Raw genomic sequence first — 19,866 nt, forward strand, 5'->3', positions numbered from 1 at the left:
CACAACACTAGCCATGGAACCACAACCCAATCCACCACTGTAATTGGGCCTCCTGGCCTGTTGTGGTGCAAAAAAATCATTGTGATGAATAGACAGTAAAGATGTATAGATTAAAGGTAGTAAAAGCTCCTTCATTTTCCTTGAAAATATATGTAAAGAAGGCAAACTAATGAATACTGATAAAAGCGGCTACATATAATCAAATTTCCTCATACAATTAAATTTCAAAATTAAGACTCTCGGCTGAATTTGAAGGAATCATAAACATTTATAATTATATTTTAAAAAGTAACAACTGATACATAAATTGCATTAAAATGGACTGTGAATACAAAACCAATGAAAAATAAATCAAAATAATATTTGGTTTGAATGTATACATTATGTATATATATTGCATTATAAAATTTGAAAAAAGATATGTATTTGTGAGAAACAAAATTATTCCGAATGATCACATTTAACAGAACACTTTGTTAATCATATCCTTTACAAAACACTTATATTTACATATTTTCCCTAAATTAACAGTCACAATTAGAGTTATACTCCCGGGATGTTGGCACTAGCGATTATATCGTACTGATATCAACTTGCTTACAAAACATAGGACACTAACTTAAAACTAAGTCAAACTTCGCTGCATAAAAATGGGGTAGCGTTTTTAGCAATGAGGAAATCGGATTATGAAGAAATAATAGCATTTCCAAATATATTTTTAGTGTCTCCTTATAAAAATTAACATTAAATTTTGAGGAAGACATAAGACTTTGAAAGAAATCTTAAACATTTTATCCATCCGCATATTATAAATTTTATTAAAGTGGATTTTACATATGCAATTTTTAATGTAACGAAATATATTTTCTTAAATGTGAATAAAATTCGAAATTTGTTTAAATAATCGAAATGAGCGGTATTAACCTAACCTAGAATAAATTTGGCTAAATAAAGCGAAATTATATTGCAACAAGCGTTTCAAATTATCAATTTAGGTGCCGGAGATAATATGGAGAAGTAAGTAATTAGATATTAAATATCAAAGTTTTATGATAAAAACAATTTCATTAATTTCATTAATTTCAAAACAGGTAATTAATGCATAGTCAATGATGTTTAAATCAACGTGATATGATGTAAAGATATAGTTTTGTTAAGAGAAAAATATAGGCAATTTCAGTATAAAAGTTTTGACTTCCAAAACATTGTCGATAATTATTTCATAAAATCATGTAAAATCTTCACACCACCTTCTTTTTCATTTGGCAGGTTTCGGTAATGAAATACAAGAATGATTAGCAATGGCTTTATCACATACATATTATGCATTAATGTGAGCGTAAAAAAGATAGCATAGATATTTCACTATTTTTAAAGCAAATAACTTTATATATTTCAGCATTAACTTTGTGGTCAAACATTTCATTAAATGTTAGTAAATAATTTAAATGACCACTTACCGACTTTTCTATGTCTATCGGTTTCGAAACATACCCGTCTCTTCGTCAGGACACTAATTAGACTAACATGCAATACCCACCATACACCATCACCATAGTAATATTTAGTAGAACACATGACATCAGTAGGCAACACCAATGTGCACTGTTTTTTTTTTTTAATGTTGATATCATGGGAGGAATAGTTGAAAAAAAAGAGAGTGGGGATAGAGAAAGGGAGGAGCATGAATTTACTAGGGTGACCATTACAGTGGGACATCGTATAATGGTCTATATTGAAAGGTTATTTGATTATTGACTAAAGGGATATTATTTTTTAAAGCCTTCCTAATGAGTAATTGTTCGGACCAATTCTCAACCTAATCTATACCTACTTACCCGTCTTTCCCATTTCCTAGCGCACGCCATGTAATATTCATTCTACGTGCGAGTGCCGGGATAAAAATTATACTATCAGTACTAATCTAACATCAAACAAGTGAAGTGCTCAACTAATCTTTCCTGAAGTGAGCTGTGCCTGCGACCTTTTAGATCGCCAGCTCCGTACAAGCTGTGCCAGCGTCTCACGACCGCCAGCCTCACCAGCCAGGTTCCAGCACTCATCACGCCTCATCATCAGCAGGTTAGTGGAGTTGCGCAACCTTCCTTCCCCAACAATACAGTCCACTTACTAAATTTTCCTCATCCTAGGACGAGGTATTCTTCACTCCTCTTCCACTCCTCAACAGTAATATTTCCATATTATTGACTTTTAATCCCTTATTATTTGTATGTAAGATTTCAACTACTGTATCTTTATTAAAGTCACGAATAAAATTGATTGAGTGATTTGCCAATTCGGAGAAATTTATATTGTGGAGACGCGAAAGTTCTTGATGTTCTTCTAACGTAAACTGAAAGACAAATTCTCGTGCAACTACTATTATGGTGAAGGTGTATAGTGGGTATTGCAAGTAAGTGTAATTAGTCTCCTAACAAAGAAACAGGTACGACTCGAAACCGGTAGGCATAGAAAAATCGGTAAGAGGTTATATACAATGGTTTACTAATATTTAACAAATAACTTTAACGTCAAATCTAGTTCATTTAAATGTCCTTGCTTGGGATGCTGTGCGGTTCAAAACAAAATATATACTTACACAAATTATAATATATGGATATACAAAGAATTGGAAATGTTATAATTTAGACGTGTATCGAACTATAATGGCAACATGTGTTAGCAAGAATGTAGTTAGAAAAACATTTACTAATCAGCCACATTTTCATAAAAAAGATAATAGGTACAGTAATGTGTAGTATAATACATAATATATTTGTATATTTACTTATTTAAAATTCATATTTTTAGATAATAGTTTTTTGGGCATTTAAGCAAAAATCAGATGAGAAAAAACAAAAAGGTTACTGATGGGTGAGCAAAATGAAAACATTTTCAAATGTTTATATCACAAAGCCAGGTTTTTTGGTCTTTAAATGCACTAGTTTTCCATCAAAAATTGAATTTAAAATGTTAACACGTATTCAAACTATTAAAACTTAATATATTTTCTACATTATCCAGTATTAATTGCATTAACGAAAAGATCTTGGGTATGTCAACTCAACTTCAACATCTTATTTTTAGTCTTACAACAAACAAAAAAAATCATAAAGAATTATAACTGTACAAAATTATAAATTATGCGGTGTATGCACCACATATTATCATATAAAAATCAGTCGGTTTAGAATTCGCTAAGAAAATGATTATTGCATTAGTGAAATGACAGGACAAATTTTTCATTATGAAGATAATACATATATATAACTATGAATACAAACAAATTTCTAAACGAAAAAACATTTAGATTTTACGAGTCAAACTCTACAAATATTATTATGTAACTAGTTTTGCAATTTGCTAAAAAAAATTCAAATGAAAAACAGGTCCCTACAAAGTGTCTAGGTCTAATTACTAAACACATTGTACACTACTTAAATCCACTTTTTGTAACATAATTGACAATTTTTACTATCTCCATCAATCCTACAAGCTCTTTAAATAATAAACATTAGTTTTTTTTATTAAAAATAAATTAGAATATTTTGCGATTGACTTCACGAAATTATTTTTTAAAATCTTATTGGCGGCAATTTTGTGCAAAAAACAAATGAGTATAAATAAATTAAGGAGTAACAAAGCCAACGATAAAACGTGTTGGCGATATTACTAGAGATCAGTATTCTTTGAATTTGTTAAAGCTACTTATAGTAAAATGCATCGACCTTGCATATAGTTGTAATTCAATATTTATAGAAAAATCACACATAAGGCGTTAATTATTCCGAGGCTTGTTTTATGTCAGCTTCATTCACTCTCAGTTAGCAGCTAAAGGCAGTTAGGCAGTTTATAAGTCGAGAAATGTATATGGAAATTTTACTATGCCAAAATTATATAAGTAATTAAAAACAATGCAGTGAAAATTTTGTGTCAAAAAGACCAAAAAGGACCAATATCACAAATTGCAACTTTACAGCCATTGTATGTATAACGTTATCATTATAACAGTTTGAAACAAATATTTATAAAAATACATAAAAAATTACAAAATTTACATTTTTTATCTATATTATTTTCAATCATTTATATTATTTCCTTTTTTCTGGATGTAAGCCACTCCACTGGCCCATAGGCACGTTCCAGAGTGTCAATAATTTGTATTTATAACCAAGTATAATATAAATAAATATTCTTATTCTTTAAAGTGGGTGTCAGTGCTACATAAGCTCCTAACATCACTGCAACCTGTGAAGATCTATTGTGACAGGTCCCCGAGAATAGTTCTCTCACCCTCTAAGCCCAGGTCTTTAAAGAGCCTGGCTACTGGCTACTGTGTGGAAGGCGAGAGTTCTTATTTTGCTAAATACTCCCCCCCTCCAAGCCCAGATCCGTCGGGCTATTAAGTAGGGAGCTAGCTCTTTAAAATCCTCAGTTTTAGTGATCCCAGGGGTGTAGCCTTTTTTACGACATAATAATAATATTATATACGTGCGTTGAAACATTTTTGATATTTTATAAAAATGATTTCCACCCTTGTCAAAAGAAAAATGAAAACTGACATTGGCCCTTTTAAATCCAAGTCACAGAATTTTATAGCGCAAAATATAAAGTTAATATGTTTTACAATGTTTTTAAAATCCAATTACTGTTGTAATTCGTGTAGAATAGGTCTGTACGACTATTATAACAGTAGTAAGTATTTTAATAAGTGAAAGAAAACGTGTACAGAGTGGAAGATAAATTCAGGGTCCCGGATCTTCATTGAGCAACATGACTTGGAGACCCGCCTCGTCTTCCGTGGCGTACAATATTCCATCAGATAATTCCTCCTGCATCAGCAGACTGTTAATGTTGAGGCCGAGCTCGGCAGTCTCGCTGTCATCCGCTCCCCCCACCCCCGCCCCTGCGCCCAGGCACAGCTCCGCTCCCACGGCCCCCATCTCCCCCTCCCCCTCGCCCTCTAGCTCCAGGCGCCCGCACACCAGAGGGTTGCCTTGCTTCGAATCGCAACTGAGTAAAAGACAAAACACATTATTTTACGGCTTCGTAGAAGTAACAAATAAGATCGTCATAAGAAAGTCCACTTTTACATTGTATTTCGTAAGACATGTCAAAAAGGTTAAATAACTGATGCGCCACTATAACTAAAATTGAGTTATATATATTTATGTACCAATTTCCTCAGACTTTAAGCTGCATCGTATGAGCTGACACCTCATGGATATTGGATGCAAATTTTGGCATTTATATGAAAAACTCTCCTCCTGTTGATAAAATCCCACAAAATTGGACACATTTTTACAAATTTTCATTTAGGTTTACATTACAATCTGTTTTTGGAATTTAACCTACATAGAGTTAGGCCTAATAGTTTAACGTAACACATGTCTTTTCTAGATTGTTTGTTTTCTAGATTGTAGGAATTGTTTCCAAAAAAATAGTGCTGATCGTTTTTTATTTTTAAAATCTTTAATTGACTCTCCCGCAAAATTCACTTTCTGGCGCATCAGTAATTTAGCCTTTTTACCGTACATATGAAGTGTTGTCAGTACATAGATGTTGGTAACATTATTTGACCATCAACAGTTATTTAACTTTTTTATAAATGTAGAAATCGAGCCGACTGAAAACACATCCATGGGCGTTTTGGTTATTTAAAAGGAGAAGCAGTAACAGTTACCGTTTCAAAAATTAAACTGTTTTATGAAACGGTTTCTTGTTTGGAAAAATCTGATACGAGTTAAAAATTTATTTTTGAAACAGTTTCAAGAAGTGTAAAGAAAAACTTTTTTTCAGTAAATTTTACGTCGTTTACGTCGTTTCGGAAGAAAACTGTTTCTGTCTTGATCTTTAATCTACCGTCTGGGTACTGCTGTCCTCCTAATTCTCAACATTCTTTGGTATTTTTCAGAATTTACTACCGGTTGATTAAAAACTAACATGTTTCAACAAGACAAAATACATAAATATTTTATGCCTCCTTAGGCATTTACGCAATCCTATCACTGCTTAACATGGTGGTATAAATCCAGTTGCTTGGCTGTCTCTTCTTGTTTCAGAAAAATTATTAATACAAAACATACATTTGTCAAGATAAGCAATGTCCGCTACTAAAGTCAGTATTCATACTAAAATAATTTAATATCAAGTTGTCAACTAACCCAGAGAGATGCTGCATGGGATGAGATTGGTGCGAACTCTGATGGGGTGAATTCGTCAAGTCGGGCAGGAAGGAATGCTGCGTCGGGAGCTCCAGTTGTCCCCAGGGTACGTGAGTTCTGGCACTCCGAAGAGACAGCAACTCTTCTCCGCACAACTCATCCTGTTCATATATAATATACCATATTTTATCTAAGAATCATCAACATCGACCCTGATGATGGATGAAAAGGGTGCCAACAACACAACATAATAACCCAGAAAAACTCATCATGGAGTCAATCAAAATCATAGAAACTTACAAGATAATAAATAATTACTATGAATGCCCACGATGTGTTAATTAAATCCCGACACCAAGTGTTATTTAATTATTTTTTAATAGACTATCAAACTAAGCCAAAAAATATTTTTATGTATCGTATTTTCAGCGCTATGATTTGAAATTACTCCGCCCGTGACGTCACAAGTTCTCACAAGGGAGATCTGCTGATTGGTGAGTTGGCATCCGGAAAACTGGAAATCTATCACAACACTCTATCATTGGTTGATTCGGAAGAACTGTGACATAGTTCAAAGCGGTTCTTTTAATTTTGAAAAATGTATCATGTTGTACAAAGATTTTTAATTTTTATTTTATTTCATTTAGTATTTTTAACAAAAAATAATAATCCTTGGACTAACCTGCTGCCACGGGAAATCTGCCGGCTCCTCTACCGGGGGTTTCTTTTTAGGAGCCTTTCTCGTCCGAGTTTCCCTGACGACCCCATCAGCACCGTGCTGTTTCTTCTTGTGGACGTACACTGAACTCTTGTTGGAGAATTTCTCATCACAGCCTGGACAAAACAATGAGTACAATCAATTGCTACTTTACATCCGAATGGAATAATCCCTATAGGGTATTCGCTATTTTACTACTTCTATGAAAGAAGAATTTTATTTGCACTACCCCAATTTTTTAGCATTTATTTCATGCCGAGCCTAGAACCCCGTGCATGGTAACTTAACATACTACATAATTGTGTGACAAATTTAAAATGAGTAATGGTAAGTGGACCCATGGCTAGTAGTGTTGCAGACTCATGGATCAGAGGTCTGACTGAGGTTTGAACCACGCTCGCTCGATTATCTATCCCTCATGTAACAAATTATTAAGATACACAGCGATTTGTTTTCGAATGTGATACCTGTTACATCATCAGATGCAGATAAGAGTAAGAAAAAAAGAATGTACATACATACCGCTGCTTAAATCCAAAATAAATTTAAAAATTAGATTTAAATCGGTCATATCTTTCTATAAACAAAAGACTCCCATGGAATTTGCATTATAAATGACCCAAATAGCACAACAGCCATTTTGGCATTCTGCATTTTGGTGGCTAACTACAAACCGCCATCTTGTCGGTTGTGACCAGGCATGTGATGTTTTATGTTTCTGGGTGATAGTAAGCACAAAACTCCATAATTAGATAGATGCAGCTTTAAAGAACACATCTAATAATATTTTTTAAATATATTATTTTTTTAAAAAAGCAAAATCTCAGATTAAAAACGTTGATTGACTCTACTGAATAAAATCGAATTTCAATTTATTGCTTTGGAATTCAAGCAGAGATATGTCTGAAATAGAATTTTAACAAAATGACTAAGAAACATGCCCAGCAGTATGGTAGGCAGAGATACCACTATATTTTTACATAAACACTTAGCCTCAATTCATGCATGATTTAAACTCTAAGCGAAATATGGTCATACTGTGTGCGTCTAAAATAATTTATGCATAAAGGACTATAAATGTACATTGTACGGAGTCGCTTGCCAAAATTTTTCTTTGGAATTTATTCATAAAAAGGAAATGGCAAAGCCATCTGTGGATAATTGGTGTAAATATGTCGGAAAAAAATTAGATTTCTTTCATTTTTAACAAATCTACAGCAACTACTGTATCTTAAAAACTCACTATCTTAAGAGGCTAAATGTTTCATATCTTTCTTGGCTTCCACACACAAGTATGCACTTTTGCAATACAAATATTCACTGTACCTTCATGGTGCAGCACCTCATCAAGTTCATACCTGGATGGTCACAAGCGTGATGCCGGTGCGGGAAGTGGCGGGGCTGGTGCTCGCGCAGGTGCTCGGCGCGCAGGAAGGAGTGTCCGCACACAGGGCACGTGTGGCGGCGAGCCCCCGCCCCCGCGTGCGCCCGCGCGTGCCGCCGCAGCTTGCTGGCCGAGGGAAAGGCCCAGTTACACGACTGCAGACAAAATCCCAGGAGTGTTAAAAATCATAACAGATGTGTGGGACATTTCAAGTTCACCCTTAAAACAATGCTCACCGTCATCTACATCGACTATCGCCTTGAGGACAAGGAGAATTGAGCATCTCCATATGTAGACAATAATAAAACCGGGATATCCATAATACTGCTTAGCTGGCACGGAAATCAAATAAAAGATGACCTCAATTTCACGGTACACTCTCCTCTAGAAGTAGACTAACCCAATTGGAAGAAGAGAGAACAATTGAGACGGCTACTAAAAAAGCCATGAAACCCTTACTACAAGAGGCCGTTCTTAACATTGTTTCTTTCATTTACTGAGTGTTCTTAATTGGTATTATTTAGCTTCAGATGTACGTTTACAAAAGCTTATTTTTTAAAAATTTAATTAAATATGAGAAGGGTTAGTCCGAGGGTAGTGTCACAGACTCCGTATCAGGAATTTCCGAATCCAGTTCTGCCATAACTTGTTTCCCATTGCCATTATATGTTATTGTTTATACCGTAACAGGCCAGGAGAACCAATTACCGTGGTGAATTACAGCACAAAACACCCAAGCTTGAGAAAAATTATATTCAACCCGAAACTTTCAACAGTAACATTTTTCAAACAAAAATTATAACTCAAATATGTTTTTTGAAAACTCAATTTATTCTGAAGAATAATTTATAAAATTTGCAAAAAATCCCAAGCAATTTCCTAACAAAAAACAGTGGTAAATATTTTATTTTTTGTCTCAATCAACATAAGTTTCGGTGAATCAATTTAATTAATAAACATAACCTCGAAATGTTTGTGAATTTTTATTAAAAAAACAAAACAAAAAAATTGCCTAAAAATTTTGAGACTTTAGATTGGCCCTGTGGGATTTTTCACACATGTACACTAGATGAAGCTGATAATCAGCCACGTGGGATCAAAAGCTAAGCAATTATTTACGTGAGAAGATAAAATCATTATGAAAAAAAAATATTATATGTACTTTTCTTACATAGTTTTTTTATTTAAATTTTATCTTCCTCATAAAAACAGATGAAGATTTTATGTACAACCCACAACTCACTGTACAACTCACATAAAGCCAACTACACTTTCAAAAAGTAGCAGAAAACTGATTTCAAAAGTGAATGAAGGTGTTATGCATCAATAACTATACTGGTGTTCAAAACTATTTTTGTCACATAACACCTTTATCCACTCATCTTCAATTGGCACATTGATTTTCTAGACTACACAAGTTTATATTGGATAATCATCAGGTGTGACAATAAACTAATGATAAAGAACAGACAGTGAGTAATGTAGGCAGTGCTCACGGGAAAAGTGCAGCGGTAGGGCTTGTCCCCCGTGTGGGTGCGCAGGTGGTAGCGCAGGCGGCACGGCTGGGGGAAGCGGCGCCCGCAGCCCGGCCAGTGGCACAGCAGCTCCCCGGGAGCGTGGGCGTGCGTGCGAGCGTGCACCGCCAGCCCCGACGACCACCAGAAACGCTTGCCGCATACCCCGCACCTGTTTAGTAGCATATTCACTCTTAACAAACATCTCAAAAGAGGTGAGGAACCTCACCTTAAAGAGATGTGGACTTTTAGGCATTTACAGTCCATTCCAAATATTTAATAAACCTTTGCTTATGAATGCAGGACAGAACCAATTATTCAAATTAAATATTCTGGCGTGTCTACTAACACAAATGAAATTTGTATACACACAGTGTAACATTTACCATTCTGTCTATGTTTGAACATCCCTTTGACTCTATTTAAGCTCTTCTATTTACAAGTATTCACCGAAAATTCTTTAGACTCAGTGGGTTGTTATATGTAAATGTTGATTTTTAAAGCAATGAATCAGAAAACAAAAATATTACAAATTCATATTTCCGTGGAGTTGAGACTTGTGTCTCCATAAATATGACTAAAAAAATATTCCCTACTTAAAGAGGTACTTGATGGTGGATTCAATTCGGAAGTCGGCACATTCCCAAGTACATAGAACTGCCTGGGGCAACTGTTCTAATTGAAAAGGAAATTGGTGGACCTGTTGACAGCCTGCTGCGGCGTGTGATCCTCGGCGAGATGCGCCTCCAGCTCGCTGCGCGCTGCAAAGGCGCGGGCGCACGCGCGCGCCGGGCACGCGAGGCGCGCAGAAGTCGCAGCATGCGCGCGCAGCACGTGCGCGGCCAGGTTGAACTTGGTGCTGTAGGCCTTGCGGCAGCCAGCGTGCGCGCACGCGTGGCGCGCCGCGCCTAAATGCGTGGCCGCGTGCACGCGCAACTTGCTAAGGGACTGGAATGCCCAGCCGCAGGTTTCTTGAGAACACTGGAAATATTGACATTATTTGTTAATAATAACAGCAATATTATTTGCATTAATGTATCACTCACTATCATTCCTTTTTCCACTCTCAGTGGTGCATAGGGCACTGTATCTTTAAACCAAGCCCATTCGGGCAACGCATAGTAGGACTCAGGGCTTATTGGGGCTGTCTCAGCTCCCAGCCTTGCCAATTCATCAGCTGCCTCGTTACCGTCGATGTTTGAGTGCCCAGGTACCCAATGTCGCACTGTTACACTCACCAACACAATTAAGCGCCCGTGGGCATTCCAAAAATCATAATATTTAGATCATCTGTTGAAGGAAGGTGATCAGTAATACCCCTCAGGGCCGTGATTACAAACACTATCTTCACATATCGAGGCGGTATACTCAACCACATTACTATTTCTCTACCACGGTATGACGAATTTTGATCTACCAACATGTTGATATGTGTTTCCAGGAAGACAAATAAAATATACTGGTAATATTTATTTGTCATAGTGGCAATATTTCTTCCAAAGTGTTGCCATTGCCATGTCATCTCAAACGCCATATGATTGGACACACGCACCATAACTACCTCGAGTTTTCAAATCCAACGAATATACAGGGTGATCTTTAAATGCTGTCACATCCGAAACCACGATGATCAGTATGAGCAAGAAGACATATTGGCACATTAAAATATTTTTGCAGAAGTAAGCAACCATTTGTTCTTTTTAATATTTAATTTTTACAAATTTTCTTCGTTCTAAATATTTTTTTAAATATGCCAATACGTCTTCTTGCCCATACTGATCATCGTGGTTTCGGATGTGACAGGGTTTAAAGAACACCCTGTATAGCCCTGAAATTTTGCTCTGTGTTAAATGCTAAATTAAAATATTTCTGTTTTGTATTATTAATAGGTTTCTGTGATAAAAAGTAGCCGCTTCAAACCAAATTTGAAATTTAAAAAAATCACAATTCAAGTAAAAATATTCTCACTTGAACATAATTTTTGTATGCTAAACTTTTCGTCTATCTCTATCTACCTCGGTATTAAGAGCCAGGTCTATCGACGAGCCGATACGTGTTTCCAGGAAGACAAATAAAATATACTGGTAATATTTATTTTTCATAGTAGCAAAATTTTTTTCGTAGTGTTGCCATTATACTTTACAGGCGCATGCACGTTATTTTATCCCAAAGGTCACGCAATTTTTCGCATGCGCTGTAATTACCCCTAATTAAAAATTATAAGTGCTGTATTAAATGCTGAAATTTATAACATATTACGTATTAAAATTGACACATTTTTTTTTCGTATTTTAAATAGGCTTCTAAGATAAAATAGCCATCTGAAAATGATTTAAATTTTAAATAAATCGTAATTAAAGCAAAACGTGCTCAGTGGAACAAAATTTTTGTCACTTGATACAAAATGTGAATATATTTTAAAAATAAGTGTTGCATAGAGTCGTTCTTACTTTAAAAGGTCGGAGATCGAAATGGGCCAGAATGTGATTCCTGAGAAGATAGTGTGTCTTGAAGCTAAGTTGACAATCTGGCTGAGTACACGGCCAACATCTCGTACCATCAGACTGCAGCACCGACCGGACCAGGCTCTCTGTAATCCCCACCGAGGTCAGGGCATCCGTCACCAGCTTTCTAGCTCGCTTCTTCAGCTCACCGCTCAACTCGGAGGACGGATCCTCGGGAAGGATTATTCCGCCGTCATCGGGTGAGGGGGGAAGGGGTTGCTCCGGGAGCTGATGGGTTGCTAGGTGTTCGTCTAGCTGCGCTTGGCTGGTGTATGCAGTATTACACCCCTCAGAATCACACTGTACAAAACAACATTACAAACGTCAAAAGGAAACCCTCATAATTTTATTTAAGGTTCAAGAGTTGAGTCAGATTCTAGAACAACGTTAATTCAAGCCAATGAATGTTAGAAATAAAACATGGTTTTTACTCAAGTCAATAAAAAATATATAATAAATTTAATTTTTAATTCACATAAATTACAAATGCAGTTTAATATAATATTTTTTTAAGAAATAAGAAAAAATTAAATTTGAAAATGCATTTAAAAAGAAGAAAAAAAATAAAGACTTTCAATGCCTACAATCATACTCTGATGCATAAGACATATGAGTGGCTCACAAGCAAAGTTAACAAAGTCCAGAAATATTGTAATTGAGATTACGGCATGAAAGAAGCGCAAGAAGCTAAAATTCTTAACTGCAATAGTGAAACATGTCCTTAGTTGGCTAGTTTTACCATATATGGTAGTGATTACAACTATATCCTACAGAATTAGAAATACTAAAATATGTTTAAACCTAGTTCTACCATATTCCTCGCCTTTTAGATAATTTTTGTATAGATCTATGAATAGATAAATTACAAAAATACAATAAATAATAATAGTTGGCGACTTTGACCTTCGTAGAAGCATGGACAAAGAATTGCTAATTACAAGATTGGCGCACGTAAAGAGAGGATTCAAAAATATTATATTATGTATAAAAAAATTGATTGTGTAACTCACCGTATACAAATTGAGATCAAAATGAGTTAGAATGTGTAGGTACAGAGCATTTTTCTGCTCAAACAGACTATTGCAATCAGGCAGAGGGCAGAGCCAAAGGGTGTGCTGCGCCCCCTCCTCAGTGTCCAACAGGAGGGTCTCCTCAGCCAGCCCGGCCGCCCGCAGCAGCTCCTGGGCGATGGAAGGCACAAAAGCCCCAGCCTTAGTGATGTCAGAACACTCGGGTGCATCACCGGAATTTTCAACTGTGGGTTCTAAATAAATAAGTGCGGTTAATATAAGGCACATTTTGAGTATTATTAGAAGGTATTATAGTAGAAGCTAGGGTGCACTGGTGCCGGAACGTCTATGTATTTTTTAAATATGAAATACATTTCCTAAAGGAGAAAAAAACCCATGTAAGGAGCGTTTTAACTGCTTAGCGCTCTTACTTTTAATTTAATCCATTTGCTAAATTTTTGTTAACTTCTAATGAGGTGAGCAACATGTTTCATTTTATTAATTAGGTGTTAAAATTTATTTTGACTTTAGTTGTACTAGTTGTGTTTAATTATAAGACTTGTTGATTAAAATATTGTAGAATTACTTGAGTAATTATTGTAAATAAATTACAATATCATTGGTACACAATTGAAATGTTTTTTTGTTTCTAAACATACACATCAGTCAGAAAACGGCAATTTCATACATTATTTTCAATTTTGCTGCCAGGCCAGGTTCAAAATTAAAAGTATCCCTTTTTTCATACAAAACATATTCTCTCTTCAAAATTGTTAACATTACTTACGTTTTTTTACAATAATAGTAATAACGAATGATCAAATGAAAAAAGGTGAAAGAAACATATTATGAAGTGTTACGAAGTGAAAGCCAATTCAAATCGGGTTGTGGTCCTATGGCTAGTGTCTCAGACCCACAGCTCAAAGGTCCGTGGTTCGAATCCCACTCTACCCCAACTTGATTCCATTTTCTAATAGTGAGTTATTTACAACTCGTTGAAAATGGCCCTCAAAATTAAATATTTGGGTAAATTATAAGAACGCAAATATTTCTTTTTATTTAAAAAAAAAAAAAACAATACATAAGTAAGTTACACACCCAGGCTGGACAGCCTAGCTTCAATATTTTACTAAAGTTAAAAAAAGCATAATTTGCATGTGCGTTTTTTTGTTTTGTTGGTTATTTGAATTTGCTATCATTAAAAAGTTATATTATTAAGTAACATCATTTTTGTGAAAAATTGTCTAACTTTATAAACAACTCAGTTTTAAATAATAATAAAAATGTTTCTAAACAAATCAAGGAAATAATTCTAAAAATGTTTTGTAAAAACTTAGAGAAATTTTGTTTATTCTTGTGCTATTATTCATTGAGTTCATCATTTAATTCCTGACTGAATTGAAATAAAAAAAACAAAAAGTGCCAATGTGAAAATATAAATGTTTGTTAAAAAAAAAAAAGGAAAAAATGTAACTTTTTGAACCTACTTTTTTTAACCATAATTCTGAAATAGATTTAAATCAAAACAAATTCAAATAATCTTCATCATATCACTATCCTTATGGTATGTGTTGAACAGCTGACAAGAAAAGGGGTGTTTTTACACTAGAATATTTATATTTTTAGTCCTTAGACTGGCACATGAAGTAAAAAACCTGATTGTCTTACCTTTATGTTACAAAAATGATCAAGATACCCTGCAGTTGGTAAATAATTATGTTCATAATAGGTACATCAATTTGTAGTCTTACTTTTTATTATTTAGAAATATAATAAATTTGTAAAATTTACCCAAAATTTCATCACAATCCATCTAAACTTTTCACATAAAAATAAGTAGTAAAAATAATGCACCGAGACGTATAACGTGTTGAGGAAGTTCGATGCAGCTGACTAGTGCAAAAAGACTTAGGACCGTGTTTATTTATCTTTTTACTTTTCCCAAATGTTTTGAATGGACAATACACTTGCGGACCCCTACTAAGGAGAACACAAAGGAGACACATGAATAGGAAGAAACAGGTTTGTGCTGGGTCCAGGATACAGCTCCCTGTTACGTCCTGCAAACTACCCCCTCCCTCCAAGGACAATTAAATTACTGGGATCACAAAGGAAGAACCATTGTTTTTTTGTTCCTTTAAATATTTTGTTAAAATTTTCAGTACAATAAATACGTTTGAAATATATTTTTTTTAAGTCAATAAAGCTCACCCATTATGGCCAAATAATAATTTATTTAACAATATTATGGCTGTCCAAAACTTTACAAACAAGTACTGGATTTTAAAAAAGCATGCAATTTGTAAATATATATGGGTACAATTCCACATGCATGTATCTTTAATAAATATTACAGAATTACACAGACTCGTAAAATTAGATTTGGCATAAATATTCCTCCTACAAAATAAGTTGTACACATGTACTTATATAATATTTATTTATTTAATTCACATAAATGCCCGGAGTCCCTTTACAAGTATGGTACATAGATAAAATATATAAAGTAAGAAATAAAATAAAGCATTTGGTACATTCAAATACATATTCCTACATATAACTAGTAAGAATATAAAGATATCGTTATATTGTTAATTGAAATTAATTCCTAAGAGATTATCGGCAAAAATATAGAAAGAATCGTGAAATATGTCTATCTTGCTGTTTTGGCAGTATATGTGCAGACACATGCAGGTTCCATGCCCAAAGTGTACAGTATTTGCATTCATTAAAATCCAAGGCAGTTTGAATATATTCCGATGCCTGAGTGTTCTCGAACCCATCTTTCTTGAGAAGTACATGGAATCCCAGGAATTTACAGAGATTATAAACTGTCGCTGTCTAGTTAAAATAATATATTCTTACACGCAAAATGTATACAGTGATCACTTAAACCAGCCAATGACAGGTTTTAAACCCTGTAAATGCCCAGACTTTATTATTAGACCATATTATTTTGTTCATGTGAAAAGTCGGAATAATCGACGTGCGTGCATGAGAAGATGTATGAATGTGAAGGAAGCAAAGGAAGTGTGCCAGGACAGAGTGGTGTGGCGTTCTATCCTCTCTGCCTACCCCTCCGGGGAAATGGCGTGATGGTTAGTTAGTTAGTTATTTTGTTTAATGTTCTCCTTTCTGTCACGATCTACATAAATAAATTTACAACTTCAAAATTTATTTAAAATATAAATATTTATTTAATTAACGTTATTGATATTTTTATTTGTTAAATTAACCTTTTCCTCACTAAGCATCCACAAATTACACATGATCCGAACGGGGGGCCCAAACGACCCCAGCGCTTACTCGTATATAACGTCACAAGAGTAAAAAGTTTGAAGTGTTTATGATCGTGCAATAATTTTTAAATTTTTATTTTTATTACACATATTTTAGTCATTCATGTATGTTATTCATTTTTGTTAGTTTGCCGAATGCTAATGTACATAAAGTGAAATCGACTTTTGTATTGTTTACGTCTTTGTTTTGTTTCAATATTAAACAATTTGATAATTTAAAAGAAAAAGAGGAAAATGCTTCTTTCTGTTATTTTCACGATTACAAAAAATATAGGGCAAAAACACAATAAAAGGTCATAAATACTGTACAATAAATCAAAGTAAAACTATTTATACTGCTCGGTAAAAAAAAAACTTCCGCTTAATTATACTAAATAATATATAACTATAGTGGTTTTACGATATTGAATTTGAAAATATTTAGGCTATAAAAATACATTATCTCAGAAAATAAAGTTAAAAATATTTTTGAATCAATATCAATCATCAAATAAATATTTTTTTTAAATTTAGAGTATAATTTCATGTCATAAATTGTTACTTTTCTGTTTACCCCTAAAAAAACCAAGTGGAATTAGTATTGGATGCGACAATGAAAAATCAATTATTCGTGTTTGAATCAAACCATGGACAAACACAATAAGACGAATTACTCTGCCTTAATTAAAATAATGTATTTTACTAATGACGCATCAATCCAATCAATTACAGACATGAGGATAAAAATTAATTTTTAAAAATTAATGGCTGTCCAAATAAAATCATTAAGAAATACTAAAACATTCCTTGCGGAACAGTTGATTTTTAACTGACAAACCATCTTAAATAGGTTGTGCCTTAGTTGGATTAATAATTTATGTATTAAGACCATCGATATATATATATATATATTTTTTTTTTAAATTCAAATAAACGGCACTTAGTGCCTTTTACATATTAGTTACAAATACAATTAAATATACATACATGTAAGCATAAGTAATACAGAGCATTTAAAACAATATTATTAATTAAGAAAGTCTAAGAAATATAAACTATATAAAAGAATAAAATATTACCAGTTATAGAATTATCGATAAAAAAAGATAATTTGGTATTTGAAATACTTTGAACCAGTTAAAAAAAAACTAAGAAAACAATTTTGAATAACATTAAAAAATATATCTATATATATATATGTTTTATTATTGAAAACTAATATTTAGGTAAATAGTATATGTTTATGTATAAAAATATATAATGATGTAAAAAAAACGATAAAGAGAAATATTTTTTACTTATAAATTAATTCAAGAAAAGAAACGAAAAAAGAAAAAAAAACCACTAATAAAGAAGTTTAAAACAAATTTTTAACAATAGTAACAAATAGTTACAAATATTACCAATGAAATAAAGAAGAAGAGCCGTTCTATATGTACTAAATTTCATGTGAAATGAGTCACCAATGTCCTGGTACTTATTGCCTAGAGAGTGAAGTCTATTGATGACTGCATTTTTACCATATGATGTCGAAGTATTGTTGCCACAGTATTGGTAGGTTTGATATACAAGCACCCGTATTGTGTTCCATTCAACTTAATTTCCGGAATGTCAGTAAATGTGAAGCAGTGTAAAAAGGCGCGACATATAGCATTGAATTCACAGTAAACTGGCATAGACAATTAGTATTTTTTACTCTACTACACAATTTGCACGGCAATATTGCAACAATGCACATTTTTCAGAACATAATTTCAAACTATCGTTTTATGAAGGATCATCTCTATTTAATTAAACCTTTGATTAAGACATAACTTATCGGACATAATTTTAAATACAACCTTCCTAAAAATAGCCACTGAAAAAAATATAGATACCGATACACTTAACCACAAAAATGATAACTGCAGTGCTGGTACCATTTTAATGACATAATGTTTCGCTTACCATTTTTGAAGTGAAGCCTGACTGTATGTTCCATAAAATGGCCATCTTTAAAAACAACATCAGTAGAAGACTCTGAAAGAACGGGTTCTAAAGCACATGTGCTGGTTGCAGCTGGCTGACTTTGCTGCAATGTCCTGTTCTTGTCACAAACATATGTGTCGAGGATTATCTTCTGCGACGGCCAACGCTTCCTAGGGAATGTCTTCGAGCCTCGAGTTTTATTTATTCTAAACCCATCATTCAGAAATTCGCTATCGAACTCCGCTATTAGTGTGTGAGACTCTGTAATGTCGGGTTGTAAGGCTGTAGAAGAATTCAAAACTTTGATGAATTTCTGTGGAAATTTCAAACTAGGAACTGATTTTTTTTTATCATTCAGACTTTCTTTTGTTTTATCTGCTGGTATTTCTGATAAATTTGAATTTATGTTATTGGCAACTACAGTATCACAAGTCTCAGATATTGAAATATCATCTAAACCAATCAAGTGTGTGTCATCCAAAGCGTTAACATCGACATTATCAGTCTGTAGGAGGTTAGCTTCTGTAAATTTAAATGTTGGGAGTACATTATCATTGTAAGGAATAATGGAATTGTCGAGTGATCTGCTGGAATGGCTGGTAGAGTTCGTCAATGGGCTATTTCCTTGTTTGGATTTTTTCCTGAGAATGTTTGGTCTTCGATTTTTAAAAGAGCTCGAAGCGACACCGTGGGTTGCGTCAGAATTTTGCATTGCACTAGTTTGATTTGAAATCTAAAACAATGTAAACATCAAAATTATCACAAGTCATAAGAAATTTGAGTTTTGAATAAATCAATAAACAAAGTTCATTGATAAAAACTTACTTAATTACCGTAGTTTTATTTATCATTCTCAGGCGATGAACTAAACAAAGCGCAAAACTGAAACTTAACCGGCAACAGAAATAATACTAAGGATAAAAAAAAAATGCACAAAAACTACATCCCTAATTTGATAATGATGAATTCGACCATATATTTACTTCACCATGAAAATATTGGGAACATCCTGAACAATACAAACGCCCCATTTACCGCCGGTCCGACCAGTTCTGACGTTTTCGAGGTTAAATATTTTTCTATGGTTATTGGTTTGGCATTGTTTCTGGAATTATCATAAACAATAAGCTTAGTTGTAAATAACCATAACGAAAAACGTTTTGTACAGAATTTTCATAAGATTTTCCTCAATATTATTGCTAATAAAAATAGTTTTTGACTTCATGTAGTCTTGAGTTTTATTTTGTCTTCCTATTTCATAATCATTTTTATTACATGTTATTATTTTGTTTAGGTATGACCAATTTTAAAAAAAAATTGTCTACG

At 33.7% G+C, this 19,866-nt stretch overlaps 1 protein-coding gene across 2 annotated transcripts; it reads right to left on the reverse strand.

The window, feature by feature from the left end:
• Positions 1-4,099: 4,099 nt before the first annotated feature.
• LOC148271662 (uncharacterized) lies at positions 4,100-19,623 on the reverse strand. Of its 2 annotated transcripts, XM_088241091.1 has the most exons (10): positions 19,366-19,623; positions 18,520-19,273; positions 13,295-13,548; positions 12,231-12,584; positions 10,481-10,761; positions 9,763-9,952; positions 8,241-8,421; positions 6,847-6,998; positions 6,165-6,325; positions 4,100-5,013 (listed from the first exon to the last, which is right to left on the reverse strand). In XM_088241091.1, exons 2-10 carry the CDS (start codon positions 19,250-19,252, stop codon positions 4,746-4,748), a joined length of 2,574 nt encoding a protein of 857 aa, XP_088097217.1. In that variant the 5' UTR covers positions 19,253-19,273; positions 19,366-19,623; the 3' UTR covers positions 4,100-4,745. The 2 variants fall into 2 exon arrangements, with proteins under 2 accessions (XP_088097217.1, XP_088097218.1); XM_088241092.1 differs by lacking the exon at positions 19,366-19,623 and having other exon boundaries at positions 18,520-19,353.
• Positions 19,624-19,866: the final 243 nt, after the last annotated feature.

Source organism: Micrasema longulum, unplaced genomic scaffold (assembly GCF_059751315.1).
Source record: "Micrasema longulum isolate JH-2025_06_02 unplaced genomic scaffold, ASM5975131v1 h1tg002744l, whole genome shotgun sequence".
Lineage (NCBI taxonomy): Eukaryota > Metazoa > Arthropoda > Insecta > Trichoptera > Brachycentridae > Micrasema > Micrasema longulum.

What these genes read in the sequence shown, in the direction of transcription:
- LOC148271662 (XM_088241091.1), bottom strand. Translation starts at nt 19,252, where the DNA reads ATGCAAAATTCTGACGCAACCCACGGTGTCGCTTCGAGCTCTTTTAAA. An exon ending in TTGATCTCAATTTGTATACG is followed by an intron (nt 12,585 to 13,294) that starts GTGAGTTACACA and finishes TGTTTTGTACAG; the next exon opens with TGTGATTCTGAGGGGTGTAA. An exon ending in CAGATTTCCCGTGGCAGCAG is followed by an intron (nt 6,326 to 6,846) that starts GTTAGTCCAAGG and finishes ATATATGAACAG; the next exon opens with GATGAGTTGTGCGGAGAAGA.